Source organism: Verticillium alfalfae, genomic scaffold, assembly GCF_000150825.1.
Source record: "Verticillium alfalfae VaMs.102 supercont1.7 genomic scaffold, whole genome shotgun sequence".
NCBI lineage: Eukaryota > Fungi > Ascomycota > Sordariomycetes > Glomerellales > Plectosphaerellaceae > Verticillium > Verticillium alfalfae.
The window spans coordinates 279,552-302,547 of NW_003315032.1; the positions used below are offsets into that span (position 1 = coordinate 279,552).

Sequence of the window (22,996 nt, forward strand, 5' to 3'; positions counted from 1 at the left end):
CCCGGTGCTCATTTCTTCAGAACGTCGACCGATGGCAGCAAGAAGCGGTCGTGCGTCCACGGGCCCCGCGAGCGGTACATAGTGGTCCCTGGTTGCTGCCCGCTGTGTGACGACTAGGCCAACCACCTCCACGACATCAACCAGGCTAGGCTCATCGTCGCAACTATGACAGAGGTCCCGACTGGCATATCCTCTTTGACATCCCGTCAAGCAACTCAATCACTAGCATCCCCTCTCTTCATCTAGCACACCGTTCCGCCGAATGCATGTATCAGGACCCGAGAGAGGTATGAAACCAACAGGGGATCGCCTGGTATTTAACTGTAGGAATTAAGCAGAGAGGACCGAGCGTAGCGTGGGAATAGTTATAAGGAAGGCTCACGAACTAAGTTTAAGAGGAGGGCATCGATTATTCTATCTTCCTATAGACCCTTAAGAGATTGATAGTCAATTCCTTCACTCGTTGCATAAGACTCCTTAACAGCATGGCCCGGTCATCTTCTTGTCGAACTGGCAAGCCCTCGTGGCACCATGAATTCTCTCTAGACAGCTATTGTCTGACACCAGGCGTTGCCTGAGATCGATCATCACTACTTGGCGGCTATTGAGGCGCCCTTCTTCACCCCAGCAACACCTCTCGGACCACAGCAATTGTTTACGTTATCTCTGACACAGCAACAGGCGTGCGATACCGCGATTTAGTTTCCTATAGCTATTCCTAGAGTGGCACCATCACATAGAGGATTGGAGACATCTCCCATCGGCACGGCAGCCGACGAGGTCACAATGTCGGCTTAGGCCTTCTGACCACCATCTTAGGGCGACACCGTTGTAGGGGGTACGGCGGACACAAGCTGCTCAACAGTATGAGCGCAAGCGCATTGAAATCTACATATTAATCGATCGGGGAGCAAATATTGAATGCTTTGAACCACGTTGGTTGACTTCTTGCATGCAGATGCGTGGTAGACGCGGCGGGGGATATAGAGGTGGAGTGTAGTGTAGTGGAAGACGAGATAATCTAATCTTTGGACGAGATAGCTCTATCCGAGCCTATGACTGTGCTTAAGTCTTGTCACGATTTCAAGCCTCGAGTGGGTTCGAGTCCCGTTTCCCTCAGGCAACGAAAGCTAAAGGCCCTTGGTGAGATCCACCAACACGACATCAACCTGAGCCCACAACATGCAAAGATTAGTTGTACCGATGGCACCCCCCACACGCCAGGTTGATCGAACGCCCTGCAGGGCATTGAGGTTGCGAACGATGTCGTCCTCTAAATCCTTGACGGCGTAGCTGCGGTACAAGGAGCCGTGGTCATCAAAGGTCTTGAAATCGATATCATTTGCATCTCCAGTAGGAACCAACCCGGTATCCATGAGATTCTGGAGACTGGTCCGTATGAGCTTTTTGGCGTTTTCAAATGGGTATCCAGGAGGGCCACTCAGGACAATTCGATAGAGGCCGCCGGAAGACGAATCACCGACATATCGAAATTCCGCAAAAGATGGGTTTGCTGGATACAGCAAGCGGTTTCTCGGTGAAGCCTCCGGGATGGTGTTGTAAAATGTAGTATTGAATGGCAAGGAAGGGTGCGAAATGAGGCCAACGAAAAACCTATTAGCCGTGGATCTGGCCAGTAATTTGCGCTCGTTCGCATCTAGGTCCAGCGATCCAGGCTTGGCCGCATCTGGCTGAATAGCAACCAGCAGTCGTCGAGCCTTGACGAGAACCGTACGGCCGTTGCTGGATCGGACCACCAGTCGAACGCCATTCTTGATTCGCTTAGAAGAGATGACCTCGCTTTCGTACATGACGTCGTCGCCCAACAGTTCCATTGCCCTCTCGAACACTGCCAGGTTGTTGTTATCGATAGTCTGCAGTGGGTCGCCTGTCCCGGCGAAGACCCGAAGGATCGTCGTGTCAAATGCGCGGTACATATCCATGGCGGTTCAGTCGGTGGGGTCTTGCGCAACGTTGGTGCGGATGATTTCAGTGGCCGCCTCAACGTTGTATTTCCGAGCAAAGGCCGTCCACTTCATGAACAAATCCTTGGGAATATCCTCCGGTGCCGGGAAATTCTTCATGGTGGGCAAGAACATATTATCATATTTTACCCACTGTTGCTCCAGTCTCTGAAGTGCCGGCAACCACTCCTCAGGAGGAGCTCGCGTGTAGTCGACCGCTTTGCCGTCTCTGAAATCAGCAAAGCGCAGGTCACGAGAGGCAAAAGAAGGCGTCGTGACAGGCACATCCATGAGTGAAAGCATTCGGCAGGGAGCTATGCTGGAGTTGCCAAAAACCTCCACGCCGTAGCTATGGTGCTTATTCGTGACTGGGTCTGTCCACAGGTTGGTATGTCCGCCCTGGACTAGTCAGCGAGTGCATATAATGATAGTTCGGGATCCAATCCTACCAAAAGTGCGCGTTTCTCGATCACGAGTACTTTCCTCCCCTCAATCCTTCTTCAAGCTCACAGCCGCGTAGGCTCCTGACCCGCCACCGCCGATAACAGCAACATCTGTTTCGATGACAGAGTCGGGCAAGGCTACACAGGTTAACGCCAAATAATTGGCCATATATATCACCGATGATAGGATGGAAAAACGCATCTTGAGTTATCGAAAATAAGGTCTCAGAATGTAGTTGGCTGTCTCCTGTGTCGAGGTGGAAGGATGTACCTTTCCGATCTGGCGACTTAGTCTTCTACTTGAGATATAAATGGTAACTCCATGGACTGAAAGGCCCACAGAGCCGGTGATATGGCATAGAGTCTACGGAACTTTCATATGCTTCTTTGGCGCTGAGTAAGCGGTTTCGCCGGTTAATGCAGCCAGATTAGGAAGTAGCTCTTCGTGATTTGGGTTTTAATAAAGATGCAGAGAGTCCTAGTGATCTACAACCATGGCTCGTGGCGTACGCTTATCACTATACTGCCGACGGGCTCCACGGACTTTGTAGCCAAGACACACAAGTTCCCTCGTGTTGGTAATTGATTGTAAACAACCCACAGCGTTGCCCTTATTTGATCATTTGCAACCGGCCCTCCTGGTGAAAATCCCAACCGTGTGCTACAGAATGTTATAAGGTAGGACAAGACGAGTGCTAGTAGACCAAGGCCCCACCAGTACCCCACGCTGCAAGTGCCGAATGTCAACACATGCCACATTTCACAAGCTAGGCCATAATACTGTTGTCATGAGACGTGTAGTTTTCATCTCGGTATGGCAGAGTGCCAAGAAATGCTACCGGCCTCAAGAAAAAGACCGATAACCCCGTGGGCTGGGCTATGGAGTTAAGCGTTAGCCGCGGCAGTGATCTTTCGGCAGCCCTGATACTTGCCTCATTGCGAGGACAGGTGGAAGATGCGTCATTGTCACGTAATGGCGCGTAACATCAACAGAAGCTCATGGAACTCGCCAGGTCCGGCGTATCGCTAGCAATAATACAATTCCTGTAAAGTTTGGTCCGAAGAGACGGGAATGTTTCTTTCTGTGCGTTCTAGTCATGGTCTTCGGCCCTCATGACGGCCAAACAGCGCCCCGCATCAGAGCCGTAATGTACCCGCCGTTCGCCCAGCGACCTCATATCCAGTAGATAGCCGCTCTAATTCTTCATCATGCGGGGATTCTTGCAAAAGTGAAGTTCCGTTGGCCTGGTGCATGTAAAGATGTTGTCCGATCCAGGACGTAAGCTGTGGTGGCCCTGCACCAATCCGAGTCAGTCCAACGAGGATGGCAAGGCATCCAAGCGCGATGAATGCCTTTGCGGCAATGTGGTGACAGCCGACACTTCCATTTTTGCGCCAGATATGCATGTAAACCCTGTCTCTGTCTCTGTTTGATCCGGGCTCAGGACCGAACGGAGTCTCTCCAAAAGGAACATGTCCGACACGATAGTTCTGTTCCACTGCCTCCGATGCGATGTAGGTCAAGGCCAATCTCAAGAAGGTACTCGCGGCGTCTGCACTGGTGGTCTCGGACAGCTGCAATAGAGCGTCGATCCACGGACCGTGGTGCTCGGAGAACGATAGTTGTTGCTTTTTGACTTGTGGAGCCTCGTCTTCAACGGAGACTATACTCGTGAGAAGATCCTCAGCTGTTGTGGAGTATGGATTCACAAAATTGAGTAAATTCTGCATGGTCGCGCAGTCTCCTCCTAGGATGGTTCGTTGAACTTTGCGCACGGCATACCTGACCTCATAAATAAGATGTCTTGCTGCAGGTATTGACTCGGTTGAGGATGAGGTTGGATTGTCCCACAACTCCGCTGGCGCCCACCGCATCTCAATCGCTCGAGATGATTCAATACGATAGTCAACCATTGCTTGTGACCTGTTTACATTACCCCACTGATCTCCCGATCCGGCCGGCCAGTCTGAATTGACGGTTCGCATGCGTCGCCAGCCGTCGGGTGCCTCGCGTGGCATAGCAGGGGGCGGTTCCTGGTCCTGGTGCGTACTCTGATTCGCAATAAGGACAAACTCGCGCTCGTACAGGTTCCCTTGATCTTCTGGTTGAATGTTCCAGTTGCAATTCGATGTCGCCATCATGACAACGATACTGGGGGGATCCCGACGATGCTCAGGGTCATCATTCCGGAAACCATGCAGGAAAGACCTTGATGTCTCGCTATTGTGTGTATCTGCAAGCCAAGGAGCGACTGTGCCGTTTGTAGTTATTTGAAGTGGTGGAGTTTGCAAGATCACTTGCTCTTGTGACAAAGCATTATTGAACGATGAATCGGGCACCTCGCGAATTGCGAACTTGTACCCCACGGATGCCGCTGTTCCAGAAATGATGACGATGTTGCGGAATGTGATGAGCCAAGGGAAGCCTCTGAAGCCGTAGGAAACTGGAGCCCGGGGTAAGGAGTTCAGGTATCGACCATAGTTGAGGCCTTCAGCGCTTTGAGCCATCCGTGTGCACGTCCAATCGAAAAAGTGGTTATATGCTTCATGGAATCCATACGCTAGCAGTCCGAAGCCGACGCCGAGGATGGCTAGCCATACCTGGACGCCTAAATGAGAGCCAGGCCGCAGAATTTTGAATGCGTCACCGTGTACACCTTCGTCAGTCGTGCGCCGTCCGACGTCAATGAGGACAGAGCCTCCAACGAACAGTGAGGCCAGCGACAGAATCCCTAACCGCTGGAGGTGAACAAAGATCTTTCTGCCCCAATGCTTAGTGGTTGCTGATATAAATGCCTTGATTTCCGTATTCTCGTTGGCCATTGTGCCTTCATCGGGGAGGCAGGGAGGCTCGGTGGTGGTTGTGTGGACGAGATGGGGTGGGATCCGGAATCCAGGAACCAAACACCTTTTGAATCAAGTAAGTAGGAAGTGACTTGGCACTTGCCACTCATTGTACAATGCAGTGAGGATTGTCGACCGCAGCATGTCTTGAAGGATTCGCATCCTTGTTGCGGCTGAGACGGAAATAGAATCCACAGCATTTGAACTAGTGGCAAAAAAGCAGCGAGTGATGATCAAGACGGCTGGATGACGTAGCAGAACGAGCACCTAGACAAGAGTCAGAGAAACACCAGAAGATCATTAATTAAACTTGAGGAGTCAAGGCAGAGGAAAAAGAATTTCACTCTGACATTTGCACGGGAATTCTACCAGATGTCATGTCGCATGTTATTCGGTGAGGCAATATGATGACAGGTACCACACTATCTCCAACTCTTTTCACATCTCCAGACCGACAAAACTGTGAATATACGAATGCATATTCTTTCCTCCTACCTGACACAGTGTTCTTTTGCACTGTGGTTGCGCTAGATGCAGATAGGAGGGCGGTTGAATTAGAAGAACCTCTTGACCACGGATGAAATGACATTTGTCTCAATAGGCGTTGTATGGCGTAAACCTAGTCTGGGCTCGATAGGTGTTGATGCGACAAATTTCAAAGATAATCGATAGTAACTACTTCCCAATTCAACTACCGTCATGAAGTTTTCAGCCTTTTTCTCGGCTGTGTAATCATTGCGAGTGATGATACAGATTTACACAGGTAGCACGTCGTGTCGCCCTACATCATCAGGCTTGGGAAACATCTTCGGGCTGCCACCTTGGTCGCTGACGGCTCTGGGAGGAAAAGTGTAAGCAAGCGTCGCCAATGGGTTGTAGTAGATATCAAACCGGACAGCTTGGCCTGTGGTGGCCGTCACGGCGGTTTTGGTCGCTGAGCCGGCCTCAGCTTCCAGAGCCAACAAGCCAAACTCTTTCGCGAGCATAGTTCCGGCGCCCTTAACGGCATGTCCGACACCACCTCCGCCTACCATTCCAAAAGTTCCGCCCATGAGCGCATCGGTCACGAGCTTGTCGGCACTGAGATCAAGACCTTGGTAGTTGAGTTGATTCTCGATCTGACCGCCAAGCGTAAATCCCGCCATTCCGCCCGCGCAGGCGCCAGCGGGCCCTCCAACGATAAAGCCACCGACAGCACTGACAGTTGAGACAAGATTTCCGGTGCTGGCTGCCCACAACTTTTGGGCGCCTTCTTTGTCCCCGACAAGGTATTGAATGTCCGCCGTCGCGTGGCCGACTACGACGGGGATAGCACCGACGACGTTGAGAACACTACTCTAAAGCCATAGGGTGCGGTGTGTGAAGAAACTGGGGAGATCAGAGATCAGGCCTGACTGTGGATGAGCAACAAGCCCGAGGGAGTGTGGGAGGATCTCGACAAGGCGAACAAGAGCTAGTCAAATGCGATAGCTCAAGCAGAGTTGCAAGCTGAGAAAAAAAGTGATGTGGAAGATGAGTTACATGCCTAAACGACTATGTACATCTACGTTCCGTATTGTGCTTGTTTATTTGGCCCCTATTCTGTCCGTCCCGAATTGAATATGCGCTGAGGCCTAGCGCTGTCAACTACATGCGCGGCCCGTCCCTCGCGTCATGACAATGCTCCGTGCGCCTGGATCGGTCCAGACCTGCTCCCAGCTGAGCTTGTGGAATGGCTAGAATGGACGCGGCGCACGCTCGGTGCGGTGAGGATGGATAACTACAGGAAGCTGAAGCGAGACGCAAGGGGCATTCGCAAAGGCAAGCCACAGCAGGTGCATCTGATGCGCTGAAAACCCCACTGCCCGTTGCCAAAACAGGCCGTTGCTGCGACCCCAGCCTTGAGCACCATGCCCCAGGCTTGTCTTCTAGCTCAGCCCGCCACCAGCCAAGGCGGGATTGAAATAGGAAATCGTTAGTACAATTGCTAGTTCGCCATGAGGTACTGTCCGTTGACATATCATTTTCGGAATGTGACCTCAGCTCGCCACAGTCAAGTTCTCCAATTGACGGTGCGTATCACAACCTATCAACTTCTGGAGGCCGTTTATTCGTTCGAATGAAGGTTGACGGTCAGAAGTGACATATTCTCAAATACTCATGAATGCATACCCCTCGTCTGAAGGCTTTTGTGTCTCTGGTGTACGCTTCTTCATACGAACCGTTTGCTTTGTGTCTGGACTGTCACTGCCCTAGACGAATTGGGTATATAAGTCGTAGACGAGTCTTCATCTAACCCTCGTTTCAATCATCTTCGTGTTTCAAGGCTATTTGTATAAGCCACACCTCTCTTCACCATGCAGGCCCCTGACGCTCTTGAGGCCCTGTCGGTGTATCCGTCGGCTCCGGGCGATGCCCCCGACGGCAAGTACGCCATACGCAGTGGCAAGAAGAAGCATGTGGACTCATCCGGCCCTGGCATCGAATACACCAGCTGGTTTAGGACTCCCGTCAGTCTCCCTGTTTTGTATCACAAATCCGTGGTAGAATATTAACCGCGATATTGTATCAAACATACAGTCCTTAGATACCAAGACCATTCAGCGTTTACACAGCATTCAACTCTTCACAGAGTCTCGCGATCAGGGCTTCTGTGATGATAAGGCCGCTGGAATCTGGACATGGTTCGAGATTGCTATTATGGAGAATGCAGACGCCGTCACACCCCGAGTTAAAGATGATATTCAGCTCTCGTGGTCCAGTCACAAGAACGTTCTAAGCTGTGAAGATTTCACTTGGGTGAGTTCTTGCGTCAACCGCAAAAATCTCAGAAGAAAGCCTTGAGGCAACTGCAGAAAGTCAGGATTGACATGGGACAGCTCCAAGGCAACGTGTTCTCTGAGGACCACGACTTGTTTCGTCTCGTCGAAGTATGTATGCTATTGTTCAAGCCCAACTGCGTTGGGGTGCTGACACAAATTGCAGAAAAACAACGTGATTGCTGTTCGGCTTTGCTCTCGTTTCCAAGGCTGGAAATTGACGGCAAAGCGTGGTTACCCGGTCGTGGAACTGGCCGCCCCGAGTAAGTTGACCATAGCAGCGTGAGATTCCTACTACAACAATGACCATGTTAACATGTAAGCCTGAAGTTGAACGCGAGTCTCTCAACTTCGGTTCTATTGCAGCCAAGGTCCTTGGCACGCAAGAGGCTCTCAATGACATCAACAAAGTCATGTTCCCTACTCTTGAACAGCTTCCGTCCGTACCAGATAGCCTCTTCAAAGCTGATATGCTCAGCACGGCCAGTGCAAACGATCGACCCTTGCGTGTATTGTCACTGGGTAGGTCGCGCAGCCAACAGAACCTGGTCAAGATTGATGAGGACTATTCTGACCATGAGTAGATGGTGGTGGCGTGCGCGGCTTGGCGTCTTTGATGATCTTGAAGAAAGTCATGGACCAGTCATGCCCAGGAAGAAAGCCTTGCGAGGTGTTCGACATGATCGGCGGCACCAGCACTGGAGGGTAAGTTAACGTGAATCACATATTGGCACGTCAATATGGCCCACTGATCATGCGCCAACTAGCTTCATCGCGATCATGCTGGGTCGGCTCGAGATGAGTGTCGATGATTGCATCGCAAGCTATGTCAAGTTCATGGGACAAGTATTTCCGCAAGTACAGGAAGTCAAGTCATTTGCCGGTCTTGTCGGCCACTTCTGGCCCAGCCTTGGAACGGTTGTCAAAGTTGGGGTCAATGGAGAGAAATGGGACCACAGTGTCCTCGAGAAAGTCATCAAGGATCTCATCAGGGAAAAGCTCAACCAGGACCCTGACTCCGTCCCTCTTCGTGACGAGAACAATACCAACCCATCTTGCAAGGTGTAAGTATAGTTTTTGTCCTGCAGGCGCTGTTTGTAGTGCTGACCCTCACCAGCTTCGTCACAGCCGTTGCCTCGCACGGCTCGAACAACCACGCACCCGTCTTGCTTCGGTCGTATACGAATCCTCTGCAAATGCCTGAGCTGCCGGATATTAAGCTCTGGGAGGCAGCACGCGCTACATCGGCAGCCCCGATGTTCTTCAAGCGTCTAGAAGTCAACGGCCAGACATTCGTTGATGGAGGCCTTCAAGCTAATAACCCCATTGGCTGGTATGTACTCACCGATCCATGACTTGGTGGCTGAAGAGCTGACTTGACGTTGATAGGCTTTGGAATGAAGTACTTCAGGTCTTCGGCCCAGTCCGTACTACCGGCTGTTTCCTCAGTATTGGCACTGGGACTCCCCTCAGCCAGACCTTGTCGACTGTCAATCATCCAATTGACTTTACGAATGGCCTCGCGAGTATCGCTACCAACAGCGAGATGGCGAATATTTTGTTCCGCTCTCTGATCAACGCTTTCGCACCTCGCAGCATGGCCAGAAAGTATTGGCGCTTCAATGTCGGCGATGGACTGCCCGACTGGGTCGAAGAGGATGGCGTTGGGAGCTGGAGGTTTCTGGCCAAGGTTGAGGAGAGTAATGTGGGCGAGCTCGACGATGTCGCGATGATCGACATTACGAGGACGAGAGCCGAAGATTACATCAAGGAGCCTGGCTTTACAACGCTGCTCAATGAGTGCGCGCCAGCTCTGGGAGGTGGAGCGTAATGGCCACGCAGCAGTGGTGATGCCTGCTTAGTTGATGACGTCTGAATTGCCAGCGAGCGGGGGCTGGCCTGAGGTCACTGTGCCAGTACAAACACTACAGATATACCTGGCCTCATGTTGTCAGTGGCTTATTGTTGAACACTGCCTATTTCAGACATCCAAACCTCGAATGTGATAGATGGTTGACTTCATAATGACTCTGCAGCTTGTTAGGGCTAACTAATGCGAACGGTATCTGGGTTTAAACCAACGCGCAAAGTGAGGGTAGATATATGTACACTCGTCCCCAGCTAAGATGCAGGTTTTTTTCACCAGGTAGCCGCCCTCCGGACCTGTTCTTGCACATGACACTGATCACATGACACTGATGACAATACGTACCTACCTCCTTACTTGAGACTTTGCGTCGTCAAGAGGGAGGCATCACTATGGCTCGAATTCTTTTGACATTGATATTTTAAGGAAGGTGCCGCCGTGAAGGCGACTGTTCTTGCCCGCTTGTGGAGTTCTGCGGATTCGTCGATGTTTTTCATTGCCTACCTACCTAGGTAGGTAGGTAGATAGCTAAGGTACCTTAAACTAAGTCAAGCTCGCGATGTGGTTGAAAATCATTGTGTCACTTCTCGTGGCAAACACTAAAAGAAACATCTTGCTTTCAGCCGCACTGCAAGCTGAAGGAACTCGGAAGCGAGAAACCTACGACGATGGATCAAGAGCATGTGGTCCAGAACGCGAGTGACAAGTCTCGAACTCTGCCCAAGTGAAACAGATCCTCCCCGTGCCGTCGATACCACGACTGAGAGACATGTATTCAATGGTCTCTTGAAAAGGCCACGGATAGCATAGTTTTATGCAGTGGAAAGACAGAGGCCAAGTGTGCAGCAAGGCGTCATAGATGATCTCTCCTTAGGTAGATAGGTATACGACGATGCAAGCTGCAAGAGCACATGTCTCACGGCAATATCAGCCCACGTACGTTTCTTTTTGACCTCTGGACACGTTTGTGCCCTCGGGATCGGAACGACATGTTTTGAAATGCTGCTGGATCGGTGTCCTTTAGGAAGGCTCGTTTACTGGACGACCAAGTCTCTTGACTGAAGCCACGTTCAACTCACACCATAGCCATGTCCATTTTCCGGGGAGGCAAGGCATCTTCTTCGCTATTCTGGCCAGCCAGAGAAAGCAATGAAAATGCAGAGAGCATTCGCGTCACCTGGAGGCAGTGTTATACCAGGGACACAGTGGAGGCGATCATGTGCAAGCATAGAGGACAGCCTCCGAGCAGAGGCAAAAATTGAGATAAATCTAGTGATGTCCCTTGGGACAACCATCAGAGATTAATCTTGATGAGAACCTGCAAATGCATCAGTGATCAAGCCCACCAGAAATGGCCAAAAGCAAGGAAGTGAGCCTCACAGATACTACACTTGATCTGCAAATTTAATGTCAGCATAACTCCCAAGAGACCGAAGAGAGTGAGAAGCTAGGTACCTAAGCCAAAAGGCAAAGAGAGCTAAGGAGGAAAGAAGAAACGTTTACCCAAGTCGACGCCTGGCTTGTCGATATTTGAAGGCTGTTGGAAAGCGGTGTAGGGGAGTGCAATCAGTAAACCTGGCAGAACCTGGCCAATGAGAGTGATGAGCATCAACCTGAATGGTGCAGCGAATGGTGGTGGGGGACGCCAGCTGGCGGGACTGGCGGCAGGACCGATGGCAGCCAAAATCTCATGAGGATCGTCAGGGAGAATGGTTCCTGCCTCCTTCGGTTTCTGCGGTGAGCAAGTCTCCTCCCATCTGCCAAGTCCACTTCTTGTCCCCGGTTGCCTGTCATGCCTTTCAAGACAGCACAACAGTCTTAGCCTTCAGCTTCGCATCGGTGACACCCAGTGGCTGGGCAGTGCTCATTGCTTTTGCATGACGAACAACATGCTCGTCTCAATTGTCGATGCAATGCGTGAGCACGCTTGGAAGTCTCGGCCAAATACGCACGTTTGAAGCTACTTGATTTGGTCGTTGTGATCCAGCACACTGGCCACACGCAATTCTGGCAGACCAGTGTGATATGACACCATTCGCTTCGGGGACGACCCTGGTCTGTCTTGCTTGCCCGCCGGGCTGTCTCAACCCTCGCCACCCTCGACCACCCAGAATGGCCAGACTGGCCAGCGAGTAGGCTAGCGAGCAATAAGGCACAGCTTAAGCAAGGTGAACTGCAACGTCTCTCCCTGACAGAATCAGACATTACAATGGCGCCTGCTCCTCCATCCCTTGGGAGAGGCGTGGGGTTGCATTTTCAGTGAACACAAACGTTATCACGACATCGATCTAGCCATCCTCTGTCATTCCGACACCCGCTATTGGATCGGTACAGCAGCTAACTCCGGGAACACGACGGCGAGCGGGTTGCAACCCAATTGCGAGCCCGGGCCGATCAGCGGGAAATCCACGCTGCAGGGTCTTTTTTTCTCCGTCACGGCACAAAGGTCAGCTGCCCGCTGACTAGGACGACATCAGCGAGCCGATTGCCACCATGCGGTAACACAACTAGAGAGACACCCATTTGCGGTCGTCGACACGAGCAGCACATGCACAGGACAAAGAAAAGAGGCTCAGGGCCGGTGCGGTACGACAGAGGTACCCGCTGACTTAGCACGGCAGCCATCGTATTGTGTGCTCTGCCGCCTTGGTGCGTGTCTCGGGTACCGTGGAACCGTCGTAGCGCCACAGAAGGGAAGTCTCACTCGGATTCAGGACGAAGCCCCAAGCACCGCCCAACACGTGAAAACCGCAGACAATGCTGGTAAGGGGGTTCCTCGTGCGCCATCCACTGGCTTTCGACCGCCCATCTCCAGAGGTGTGGGAGAGGAAAAACAAAGGGCAGACCGCTGTGGGCTCGAGACGCAGCCAAAAATGTCTGACAGGACGGCAGGCTGGCTTTAGCCCCAGGCTGTGCGGCGCCGGCATAGTTGACGGTGATCTATATTCAGCACTGTCGAGTCGATGCAACAGCTGACGGCGGAGGCGATGGAGGCGCAGTGAGGCAGGCTGGCAGGCTGGCAGTGGCCCATTCGCTCAGACGTCTCCACGGGTTAGCAGACGACTGGATGGATGATGCCACTTTTCGCTGAGGATCATCATCACCCGCCGCCCATCCATCGTTTCGCTCGTCCGCCACTGAAGGGGGACACCACACCCAGAAATCGCTTGATGGCCATCATGTTTGACGAGGCGGACACTCCTCAATCGACACATGCGAGCATGGATGTTGCGTCCATCATCCAGAGGGGAGAACCCGCTCCTCTGGTGTTATTTTCTCCCTCAAAAATGGCCGTTGCTACAGAAGCCAGACGCAAGGGACCTAAAAAGGACGCACGAAATAGAGAGGTGGAGGCGCCTTTTCGTATTAACCGCGGTCCTCTCTCCAGAAATCCTGGCACCTAGCGCGCAGTTGGCTCCCCTTGCACCCCTGTCGACCCCCTTTTGGCGGGCTTGAGTTGGGGTCTTGGATCTTGGATCTGCCCCTCTTGCCAGGCAATCCTTCGTTGGGCTCAGCCGTGTACCGGGACGCAGGTCAAAGCTGCCAACGGCACTCAGAAGCATAATGCTGCTCTGGTCTACTCCACCAAGTGGAACGAGCAACGTCATTTTGTTGCGTCTCTACCGGACTTTGGGGTTCTTAGCAACACGACGACGCCCACGCCATCTTTTCTTTTCATCACTCACATCCGCGCGGCCCAGCACTAGAACGCAACAGACAAGCACAAATTCAAGAATTCTCTAGTCACTAGCAACACCCCGGCGTCTCCGATATCCTGCCCTTTTTTCCCTCTTGTCCCGCGTGTTAGGAGCTTCGTCGGGTTCTCTTGTTACGAATTGACTTGGCGGCCCAGAACACGAACAAGATAGCGAGCGACCAAGCAAGGACGTTTCAACTTGACACTGGCAGGACTAGTAGATTGCCTGGCAAGACCTCCTCTCGGCATCAACGCACGTCCGTTGCCGTTATACTCACTCCCCCTTGCTTGCCTTCCCTGGTGCTAACTTGTGTCGCTCTCAGCCACGAACCCCAACCGGCCACCCCCCCCGGCAACCTCGAGGTCCTCCACTCGCGGGCTTCTTTCCTTGTCCGATCCACCTTCTCCACGCAGGGCATCGCCCGACAGACGGAACAGAAAGCAGAGCCCAGGGGCTCCGCCTGTTGAGGTCTGACATCCTTTTCTTCTCACAGAACGCTAGCCTGCTTGCAGGAGAACAGCGTAACGGCTCGAGATTCCCATCCGCCGCAGAAGAACTGCCCACTCTTGTCCCCCCAGCCGGCCCAAAGGCCCCTCCCCTCCGACTCGAGTCTCGCCCCGACCTCTCCTCTACGCTCCGAACATACTTCACCTAGCACCTCCCGCCTGTTTTCCGACACAGCAGGGTGCTCGCTATCCTCGTCTTGTCTGTAAGCATCGGCTCGTGACGCTGCGCTTCTTCAGGTCCAAGGTCCCATACCAAAGCCTCAAGGACATCCAGCAAAGCTTCGCAGCCAGCTTGCCCAGTATGACGTCGAGTAAGTTCTCGGTTTCTCGTGCCTCTCGTGCCACCAAGTCGACCCTTTATTCTCTCTCTTCTCCTTTCAAATCCTCTTCCAATCTATCCGATGTAATATCCTCGACGCCTTCCACGCCTCCTTCGCACAAGCGGTATTCGATCTCGACCTCGTCCGATCACACCAAGGCCAGCAGTGGGCAAGAAAGTGCCGAGAACTCGCCTCCAGATCCACCGAAACGTCGTTCGACACACGAATCTAATCAACATCAGCCGCTGCCGCCGCCCAGACTGCCAGAGCAAGAGCAAGGACAAACGCAGCCCAGGGACAGGTCCAATGAGGAGAAGACAGGACTGCCTGCTGAAGCCAGTGTCCTGTCCGACTTCCATGTTGGGCCGCGGACTGGAGCTGAGGATGTTCGACGACTCCGTCATGATGCTCCAGCAGCAGCATTGTCCGAATCGGATGACGAAGACCGTGTGATCAGGCTTCCCGCAAGTCCCACGAAAACCGACGAAGGCTTCCCGTTCGAACAGCAAACGCTGAAAAGCACCAATGGAACACCTCCTGCCCAGACAAAACCCCAGACGCAACCACAGCAGACACAGTCGTCTTCTGCGAGTACAGAACCACAGGACAAGCCAGTGCTTCGTCCTATGCCTCGGAAATCAAGAACTTGGGCCGGCCGTTTGTCCGTGTTTCTACCGTCACTCATACTCCCTTCTACAGACCAATCACCTACATCCTCTAGCGGTGTTCACCGCAAGCCGGTGCCCGACATTTCTCCCGTCGACAGCGCTCATTCACAGCACCATAATCCGGGCTTGCGCTCATCCCAGACCTTCGACCTGGGATTTACCTCGTCCACATCAGCCGACTTAACGTTGCGCCACCCAAGCACCATCCCACATCCCACAACAGCGCCTCCCCCGGTACCATCCCAGCACCCTCACGATGCACCAATATCCGCCTCTCTGCCCCAAAGTCAGTCTCTCCCCCTCAGAGAGGCTCCTACGTCGGCGGTCCGAGCTCCTTCACAAAACCGCCTACGCAAGGAAAGAAGGCAATCACCACCAACATTGGCACCGCCCTTGCCTCCTCAAGAGGCTCCTCCTCTACCCCCAGATGCCGGTCAATTTCCCGGCAAACTGCAGAAAGAAGCTCCCGAAAACAGGAGGAGAAGCAACTCGGTTCAGCAAAGTCGAAAGTCGAGCTTTCCCATGCTTGGTGTACAAGCAAGGGCCATTTCACCAGCACCCGATTCCAGGGGCAGGAGTTCCTCTGCTCAACCTCCCGGCACGAGGATTGTGTCGGGACAGACCTCTGTCAACAGCCAGAGCCCAGGGCGCGAGGAAAAGCGTGGCAGGCTGCGACGTAGTTGGCTGCCAGGAGGCCGCTCTCGCTCTAACTCTGCAGATCTGGGAGCAGGCCAAGCCTCGCAAGCATGGATGCTGGGAGATGATACTGTGGGCGATTACAAGACTGGGTTCCTGCTGAATGGAGAGAAGGTAACAGCATATCTTACGCGGGATGTCTTCGTCTGCTGACTGGATGGGCTAGGTACCCGAGCTTTGGAACGAATCTGGAGCTGTTTATGTTTACCTCTTTCCTCCAGGTGCTGGTATAGGACCATCATTCAAAGTCCCTATCTACGCTATCAGCTCCTCGCAGGTGTTCAACGACTTGATTCAGTCTGAAATGGGTCCTGGAGGAACCAGAAGCCGAGCCAGGAGCTTTTCGGGCAGGGACAGCTTGACGGCCGACGATGCGCTTTCACGAAGATACTCGCCGCCGTCGCCCTCGGCGGACGGCGAGGACGGCGCTAGCGATCTTCGGCTCTTCCTTCCGGGTGCCGCAGTGCCTCCCGATAACGCCCAAATGGCTGCAGCTGGACAACCCCAGCCGCAACGTGGCGATTTTGATCGCCTCATCGCGATTCGCAACCTATTCGCCTTCCTCACGGGACAGCCACTCGTGGCAACCAAGGCCAACCCCACGACCTTCACCGCCTTCCTCCAGATTTCGAACCTTCTTCTGGAGTTTGGCTTCACCAATCTTGATGGATCGAGCTTCGGTGACGCCGTCGACATGAGCTTCAGTTTCTTCAACTCGCAGTTGGCACTTTCCGATGTGAGACATAGCCGGGAGAAGACACTAGAGGCACTCATCCTCGGCGAGCGCATGCGATCGATGGAGCTCTACAGTGAGGCTTTCGCCCACGCAGTCGGCAAGTATACGCCCATACTCGAGCTCAAGTCGCCCTTGTTTGATCAGCTCTCGCCCCAAACACGACAGAAGCTTGAGCGGGCTCACCTGGACCTTGTCAACCGCCAGCATAACATCAATGGGAGACTCGAGCAGTTTGACTTCCCCTCGCTCTTTTCTGGCATTGCCAACTCGACCTCCATTGCCGAAGTCAAGAGCGTTCGGTTCAAGCAGTGGCGCCAATCCTTCAACAAGATGCGGACATTTGTGCTCGCCTACTACAAGTCCAATTTCGGCAACTGGCCACCCAAGGCCAGCAGCAAGAAGAACCCGTTCTCCGAGAGCGGCCTCAACCGGTTGGTGCTCAAGGCACTATACTCGGACATGTGTGCCTTGTATGATCTACTCGTCGACCGTGAAGACTTGACGCCGCGCGTCATCGACGGGGTCCCTGACGACGATTCTACGAGCGACAACCCAGTAGCTGCGGCCCTCCGCAAGGTCCTCACAGAGTTCGACGCTTCGACACCTCCCGTGCTGCCACCGATTCCCTTCGACATTCCTCAGATCCCTTCTATGCGCGCTATTCTCGAAACATACGACCAGAAGCCGGCCAAAGAACAGGCACGCATCGATAAGCGCATCAAGGAGCACGAGCTCATCCTCGTTTTGCACAAGGCTTACAACTACGACACAAACACTCTGCAGGTTCCTTTCCTAAGAGCGTTCAAGGATTTCGAGAATCACGAGGCTCGCGGAAAGAATGCTGCCGATCTGGCCGATCAGCGTATCGGCTACTGGCTATTCCTCTACGTGGTGATTCAATCGCTGCCCATGCTTGTGATTGACGCACCCGGCCTGCAGTACACCGAGGGAGTCGAATATTTCCTCTGCGAACCGCCGATGGGCAACCCCCCTTGGCTCGAGGATGCGCAGGTGCGCAAGATGTGGTACGAGGTGTCGGGAGGTGCTGGCTACGTTGAGCTTTCAGCAGATTCGGTCATGTTCAGCGTGGAAGCCATCTACCATCGCTCTCATTGTTGGGCTGCCGCCAAGAACTGGGAGGGCCTGGATGGTCCCGACATGGCCGCGCCCACAGAGCCAGTCATGTCTCCCCTGGCCCCGCCGCCCATGTTCATGGAACACGAAGGCGGACCGCTCGGTACTCCGCCAGCCATCGAGTCGACCCCCCCTCCGGCCTCGCCCAAATACGTCGGCAGCCGGCGAACGGCGTCTCCTGGTCGGGCGCTGGCCTCGCGCAATTCGGCTTATCGCTCGAGCATCGCCATTGGCTTGGAGCCCGTCCCGATGATGGAGGGCCTGCCGGGCGATCGCAGCTCGCGCATTCCCAGTCTAGCCAACAGCAGCGTTGCCTCGCTGGGCCAATACCCGGCCTCCTCTGGCGGCCTGCCACGCAACCCCTCAGTCACGAACCTCCTCGGGCAGCAGCAGCAACAACAGGACTCCCCCACTCAGTCGACCATGACCTTTGATGACATTCTTAGGGGTTCGCAGCCGAAGACTAAGAAAAAGAAGGGCAAGTTCTTCTAAGGTGGTGGGGGTATACGGAACTCCCCACCGTCATATGCCTTGATGACACAGCACGGAAAAGCTCGCATATCCTCAAGGACATACTCTGTACATACCACGAACAGCATCTTGTGATTTTCTGTCCATGTTCTCCTTTTCTTCTTTATGGATTTTCTACCATTGCCCTCGCGCATCATTGCGAGCACGACATTGCGATAAAAAAAATCAATAGCACATATGGACGGGGGTTTAATCTGAAGACCTGGCTGATAGACGAGGTCAAGCGTGTGGAAAGGAGCAGTGATGGAGAAGGTAGTAAGAAGCAACTCTACTGCACATTTGAAGCATGAACACGGACCTCACAGTCCCACCATATACTTGTCGTGAACCAGGTTCAAGTGAGGGTGTAGACGGTTGTCGACATGTGGCCTTGATGTCACATCACAGGCTCATGCGCACAAGGCCCCTGATCCTCATCGGCCAAGGGTCTACCTAGCACTACAGGCCAGCAACGCCGAACGATGAGCCAGGCTGTTGCGGCGTGCCTGGCTCTCTCGGTGCCCGCCAGTCGACAACCACTCCGATGCCTTGTGTGCTCTGGCACCTGGTTGCTCCGTACACACTGCTCACTCGCTTGCCACCTTGCCTTGGCTGACCCGAAAAGGGTGGCCCTCCGGGTTCTGCGCCTGGTGGTCGCACGGCATGTTCAATTCGCCTTTCAATTCGCCTCTTATCCCCCGTTTCGACGGATTGCAATGGTCTTGACGAGGGGGTAGACTGGCGTTCGCGGCCTCTTACTTTGTTTTGATGTCGAGGCTTGTCGAGAAACGACTATCTCTCCTCGAGATCCATAGACCATCAAGGTCCCTTCGTTTAAGCTGCAAGCGGCTCACAGCGCACAAGTCACCGAAAGAATGCCGCGCACGGTTCGGATTCGAACGGCACTGTGATTAATCTAATCGATCAGTTGCTATCCTAGGTGTATGCGGTGACCTATGTACAGTGCCTCATGACCGTGACCGCGTCCGTAACTGTGACCCAAACCGTGACCCAAACCGTAACCGTGACCCCAATCGAACCGTACCGTGTCATCCCGCCCGCCGGCATCCTGCCAATCGCGGTTACAGTGTCCGTCCGTCCATTGTGGATGTGCTCTCTACCCTAGTTGTGCCATGCCGAATCCCTCGCCTTGATCCAAAGTCGTTCTTTTGGCTCGGTTTGGCGTGTAACCCTCGACCATAATTATCATCCTGACGCATTAGTTCGTCGTCAGGCGACGGTGACCAGGACGCTGCATCTGAGGAAGCCGCACGTGGCTCGTTCTTCGCCGCCAAATCGTCTCGTTTTGTGCTCCCTAGCGCTTGCTTTCTTTATCCCTTTCCGTCCACCCACGCGTGTTCTGGTGGCTGATTTTAGCCCGTTGTGTGCGTGTATGAAGAGCAATCCGTGTACTCCGAATCCCCGTGTAGCAACAGGTCGTAGATGCTATACCCGTGTGCCTCCTCAGCCCAATGTTGGTTCTCCATGATACAAATAGCTTGTTTGCTGTGAAAAGCATGTGTTCAGCCGACAATGCTCGTTTTCGGCATGAGCCGAAGAAGGATGTCCAGATTTCCCTTTGAACAAATCGACGCGAATCGTCAAAACAGTACAATCACCTCATGAAACAGGACATCATTTCCTCCAGCCCACGTTCCATATAACGTGAGCTATGTCCCTGGCAGTGTTGACCGTATCAACAACACGGCCGATGATGCCTTCGTGGAACCAGATTCGCCTTCTTCGTACGGCATAAACATGCCGGACGGCGTGCGACGCATGCCCGCTGGCTCCGCATTCAGACTGCCCGTGGACGGCGTCCGTTGCAGAGCACCCTCGTCGGCAGCCGGAGATTGCCAACCGCCCCGGGGACTGAGCAATTCCTCCATAGCAGCGTCTTCATCGTCATCGTCTTCGATGAAGAATCGTCCCGAGGATTTCGCAGGTCGCAGAGTCTCCTGAGAGGAAGACTGTGAGATGGGTCCACGGTAGATGCCTGTACTGTGCTTCATGGCTGTCTCGACAGGCTCAGGCGTATCCTCGCGGTACTTCAATGTAGTCGACGGAAGCATGGCGATCGTCTTGCCCTCGGACTGGGTCGTCGTCTTCTTCTTCTTGGACTGCCGCCTCGCGATGGGAACGCGCTTTTTCGTCTTGCTCCGCTTCATCATGATGGCGTCTTCATCCGAGTCACTGTGGTCGTAACGATCGCTGTACATGGCTTCGTCTTCGTCCTCCTCTCCCTTGATCTCTACGGCAATGCACTGTTCAACTTGCTCGTTGAAGTGAATGTGTTTCCTCTCGACACTCGGCGATGCAATGCCAGATGAGGAGACAGATGGGGCGAGACTGCTAGCTGTATCTCTGCTGAGTCGACGGGACGAGAAGGGAAACGCTACATAGTCGGTGGTCGAGGCGCGCTCAAGCGTAGGCCGAGAAAGCCGTCTGCCGCCGCTCGAGCTCTCCTGGGCCTGAACTGCAGCGGCCGCCGTCTTCACCAGTGACGAGGCGGAGAGAGACCTCTGCAGCATGACCTCGGACATGCTCCGCTTTTTCAGAATGGGCTTCTTGTGGATGAACGAGTTGTTCTTGGTCAGAATGCCGCTGTTCTGACTCGAAGAGATGGGTGCAAAGTTGTTGTGGCCAGTCTGCAGAGGACCGTACAACCACGTAACGTCGCAGTCTTTGAGCCTGGAATCAGTTAGCTGGGATTGCGCTTGACCCAGTAGGGGTGAGTGACGAACCAGTTGAGGGCTTCGGGTGATACGGTTCGCAAATTGTTCTTGGCCTTCATCCAGGTTCTCCACGACGCGTTCTCTAAGCGGGCGCTGTTGCTGTACTCGGAACGCCGAGACACAACGTACTTCCACGACGACCAAATGTCTTCCTCCCTCCAGTTGTGCGAAAGATAATCGACATGTCTTGTCGGTTGTACCCTGACAGCTGTGTCATCTTCGGCACGGTCAACTTCGAGGACAAATTCTGGAGACCCTGGCCTCGAGGTGTTGCCAGAGTTGTCGTTCTCGTTTTCAGCCGGCGATACGGTGTAAGAGTCGCCAGTTCTTGGGCTCATGGGTGGCTCAAGGTCCTCCGGGTCGTAGAAGTTCGCGGCCGAGTAATGCGGTAGGACAAAATGGTCGTCGGGGTGTACTGGTATCGGGCATGCATCGTCGCAGTCAGACGCTAATGACAGGTTGCTCGCAGGGGTCGACGCATAGGACAAGTCTGTCGATTCCGTCGACGCAAATTGCGGCGACGAAGGCGCAGATGATGGAGCCGAGTCCGGGTAGATCTTGGGATGCGAGTAGCTGCTGTCGGTCTTGCGGCTGTCGGCGGCGGGGTGCGAGGGAAATGACGACGTCTGATTTGTGTTGAATTTGGGTTGTGAGTGTGATCGGCGTAATGATGATGTTGAGAAGTAGGAATTCTCGTCCGAGGAGAGAACGACAGCCATGATGGCGGCCAGGTGTTGTGTAAGTGAGAGTGGGATCCTCGCAGTGACGTCAATGCTAATGCTACAGCTCAGCGAGCAAGAGCTACAGCCGTGAAGGCGAACTTGTCGTTCGCGATTGTCGTAGTCGCCGTTGGCTGAGGTGGCGGGGCAGATGTTGGACAGATCAAGAATAACGGGATGTTCGGATTCGAATAGCAGTGACTGACTCTCCAAGTAGGGGGGCGGAACGTCGGTGGTCGAGGCGGTGACCAAGATGGGGGGATTTCGTGGGGTATCAAATTGTTGGGGAAGCAAGGAGAGAAAGCAGCGCTAGCTAGCCTGCAGCCAAAGAGGCGGTTAGCAAGGGGCGATACTTCAGCGGTCTTGCGCGACGATCGTGTAGACAAGCGATGGGCAGCCGGTGACGCCAAAGAGCAGTGAGAGAAGGGTAACACAGGAGTGAAGGAACAAGGCGATAAAATAGAGTTGATCAGGACGCAGCCATAACGGACGAAAGGGGGGGGGGACAACACGAGGATAACAGGAGCTCGGTGGTAGCAGCAGCAGCTTCGAGGCAAGCAGAGGCTGGCCCGCAGACCAGAGCCGGAAGATCCTCTTCTCGGCGAGCAGCGAGCTTGCCCAGGTGTGATGGTGCAAGTGTGGTGGTGGTGTTGGTATTGGTATTGGTACCGTGGTGGTAGTGGGAATGGCGTACAGTGCAGGGCGGGATGGAATTGTGGGTGGGAGGGTGGTCGGATGGACGATGGAGGGTACAGAGTGTGCAGAGGTTACAAGGAGGGGGTGGAGCAATGACCACACCGGTGCAGAAGCGCAGCGTAGGGCGAATGCACCTGGCGGTCGATGCTGTATGCAATGCGAGTGTGAAGACACTGCAGCAGCGGCTTGTAGACTTGCAGACTGACCGACCGACCGAGGGCAGTAATCGAACATTGCCTTGTGGAGTGCAGCGATGCAGGGGGGGCCGGATAACCGAAGCGTTCCAGGCGAGAGGCAGAAAACCTTGGATCGCCGCTTGACTTTGTAGCCGATAACAGGTCCGGACAGGTTGGTCCTGGCCGCGCTCCGGCTTTTGGCAGATGGTGATTGATTGATGGTCGAGGCCACTGATAATGGGAGAAGGAGTACGCCAGAGAGGATAAGGAGCAAGAGGGTGTCGCAGGGGATGCTGTTGGTGAGGCAGGCCATGCATGAGATGAAGGGCTACAAAGGAACACACACACAGAAAGAGTGAGAGAGAGAGAGAGAGAGAGGAAAGAAGGAGCATGGTGATGCAGCCGCTGATAACGTACCTCGTGGGATTTGATGTCGCGTTGTTGTGGTTACAGGAGGGAGAGGGGAGTGTGCGGGATTCGAAAACC

General features: G+C 53.8%; 6 protein-coding genes across 6 annotated transcripts; 2 read left to right on the forward strand and 4 right to left on the reverse strand.

Moving 5' to 3' along the window:
* Positions 1–1,130: 1,130 nt before the first annotated feature.
* On the reverse strand, positions 1,131–1,943 carry VDBG_05927 (conserved hypothetical protein; the record flags this gene model as incomplete). Its single annotated transcript, XM_003003439.1, has 1 exon — positions 1,131–1,943. The coding sequence occupies one exon, from the start codon at positions 1,941–1,943 to the stop codon at positions 1,131–1,133; it is 813 nt and encodes a 270-aa protein (XP_003003485.1).
* Positions 1,944–3,544: 1,601 nt separating this feature from the next.
* VDBG_05928 (conserved hypothetical protein) lies at positions 3,545–5,230 on the reverse strand (the record flags this gene model as incomplete). The annotated part of the gene is made up of 1 exon (XM_003003440.1): positions 3,545–5,230. The coding sequence occupies one exon, from the start codon at positions 5,228–5,230 to the stop codon at positions 3,545–3,547; it is 1,686 nt and encodes a 561-aa protein (XP_003003486.1).
* Positions 5,231–6,006: 776 nt separating this feature from the next.
* Positions 6,007–6,396, reverse strand: VDBG_05929 (predicted protein; the record flags this gene model as incomplete). Its single annotated transcript, XM_003003441.1, has 1 exon — positions 6,007–6,396. One exon carries the CDS (start codon positions 6,394–6,396, stop codon positions 6,007–6,009), a length of 390 nt encoding a protein of 129 aa, XP_003003487.1.
* Positions 6,397–7,587: 1,191 nt separating this feature from the next.
* On the forward strand, positions 7,588–9,880 carry VDBG_05930 (conserved hypothetical protein; the record flags this gene model as incomplete). Its single annotated transcript, XM_003003442.1, has 7 exons — positions 7,588–7,740; positions 7,865–8,029; positions 8,216–8,312; positions 8,380–8,571; positions 8,634–8,754; positions 8,817–9,113; positions 9,439–9,880. The coding sequence occupies 7 exons, from the start codon at positions 7,588–7,590 to the stop codon at positions 9,878–9,880; spliced, it is 1,467 nt and encodes a 488-aa protein (XP_003003488.1).
* A 4,541-nt stretch (positions 9,881–14,421) lies between these two features.
* On the forward strand, positions 14,422–18,166 carry VDBG_05931 (conserved hypothetical protein; the record flags this gene model as incomplete). Its single annotated transcript, XM_003003443.1, has 2 exons — positions 14,422–15,918; positions 15,971–18,166. The coding sequence occupies 2 exons, from the start codon at positions 14,422–14,424 to the stop codon at positions 18,164–18,166; spliced, it is 3,693 nt and encodes a 1,230-aa protein (XP_003003489.1).
* A 1,688-nt stretch (positions 18,167–19,854) lies between these two features.
* Positions 19,855–21,638, reverse strand: VDBG_05932 (conserved hypothetical protein; the record flags this gene model as incomplete). The annotated part of the gene is made up of 2 exons (XM_003003444.1): positions 19,855–20,875; positions 20,929–21,638. The coding sequence occupies 2 exons, from the start codon at positions 21,636–21,638 to the stop codon at positions 19,855–19,857; spliced, it is 1,731 nt and encodes a 576-aa protein (XP_003003490.1).
* Positions 21,639–22,996: the final 1,358 nt, after the last annotated feature.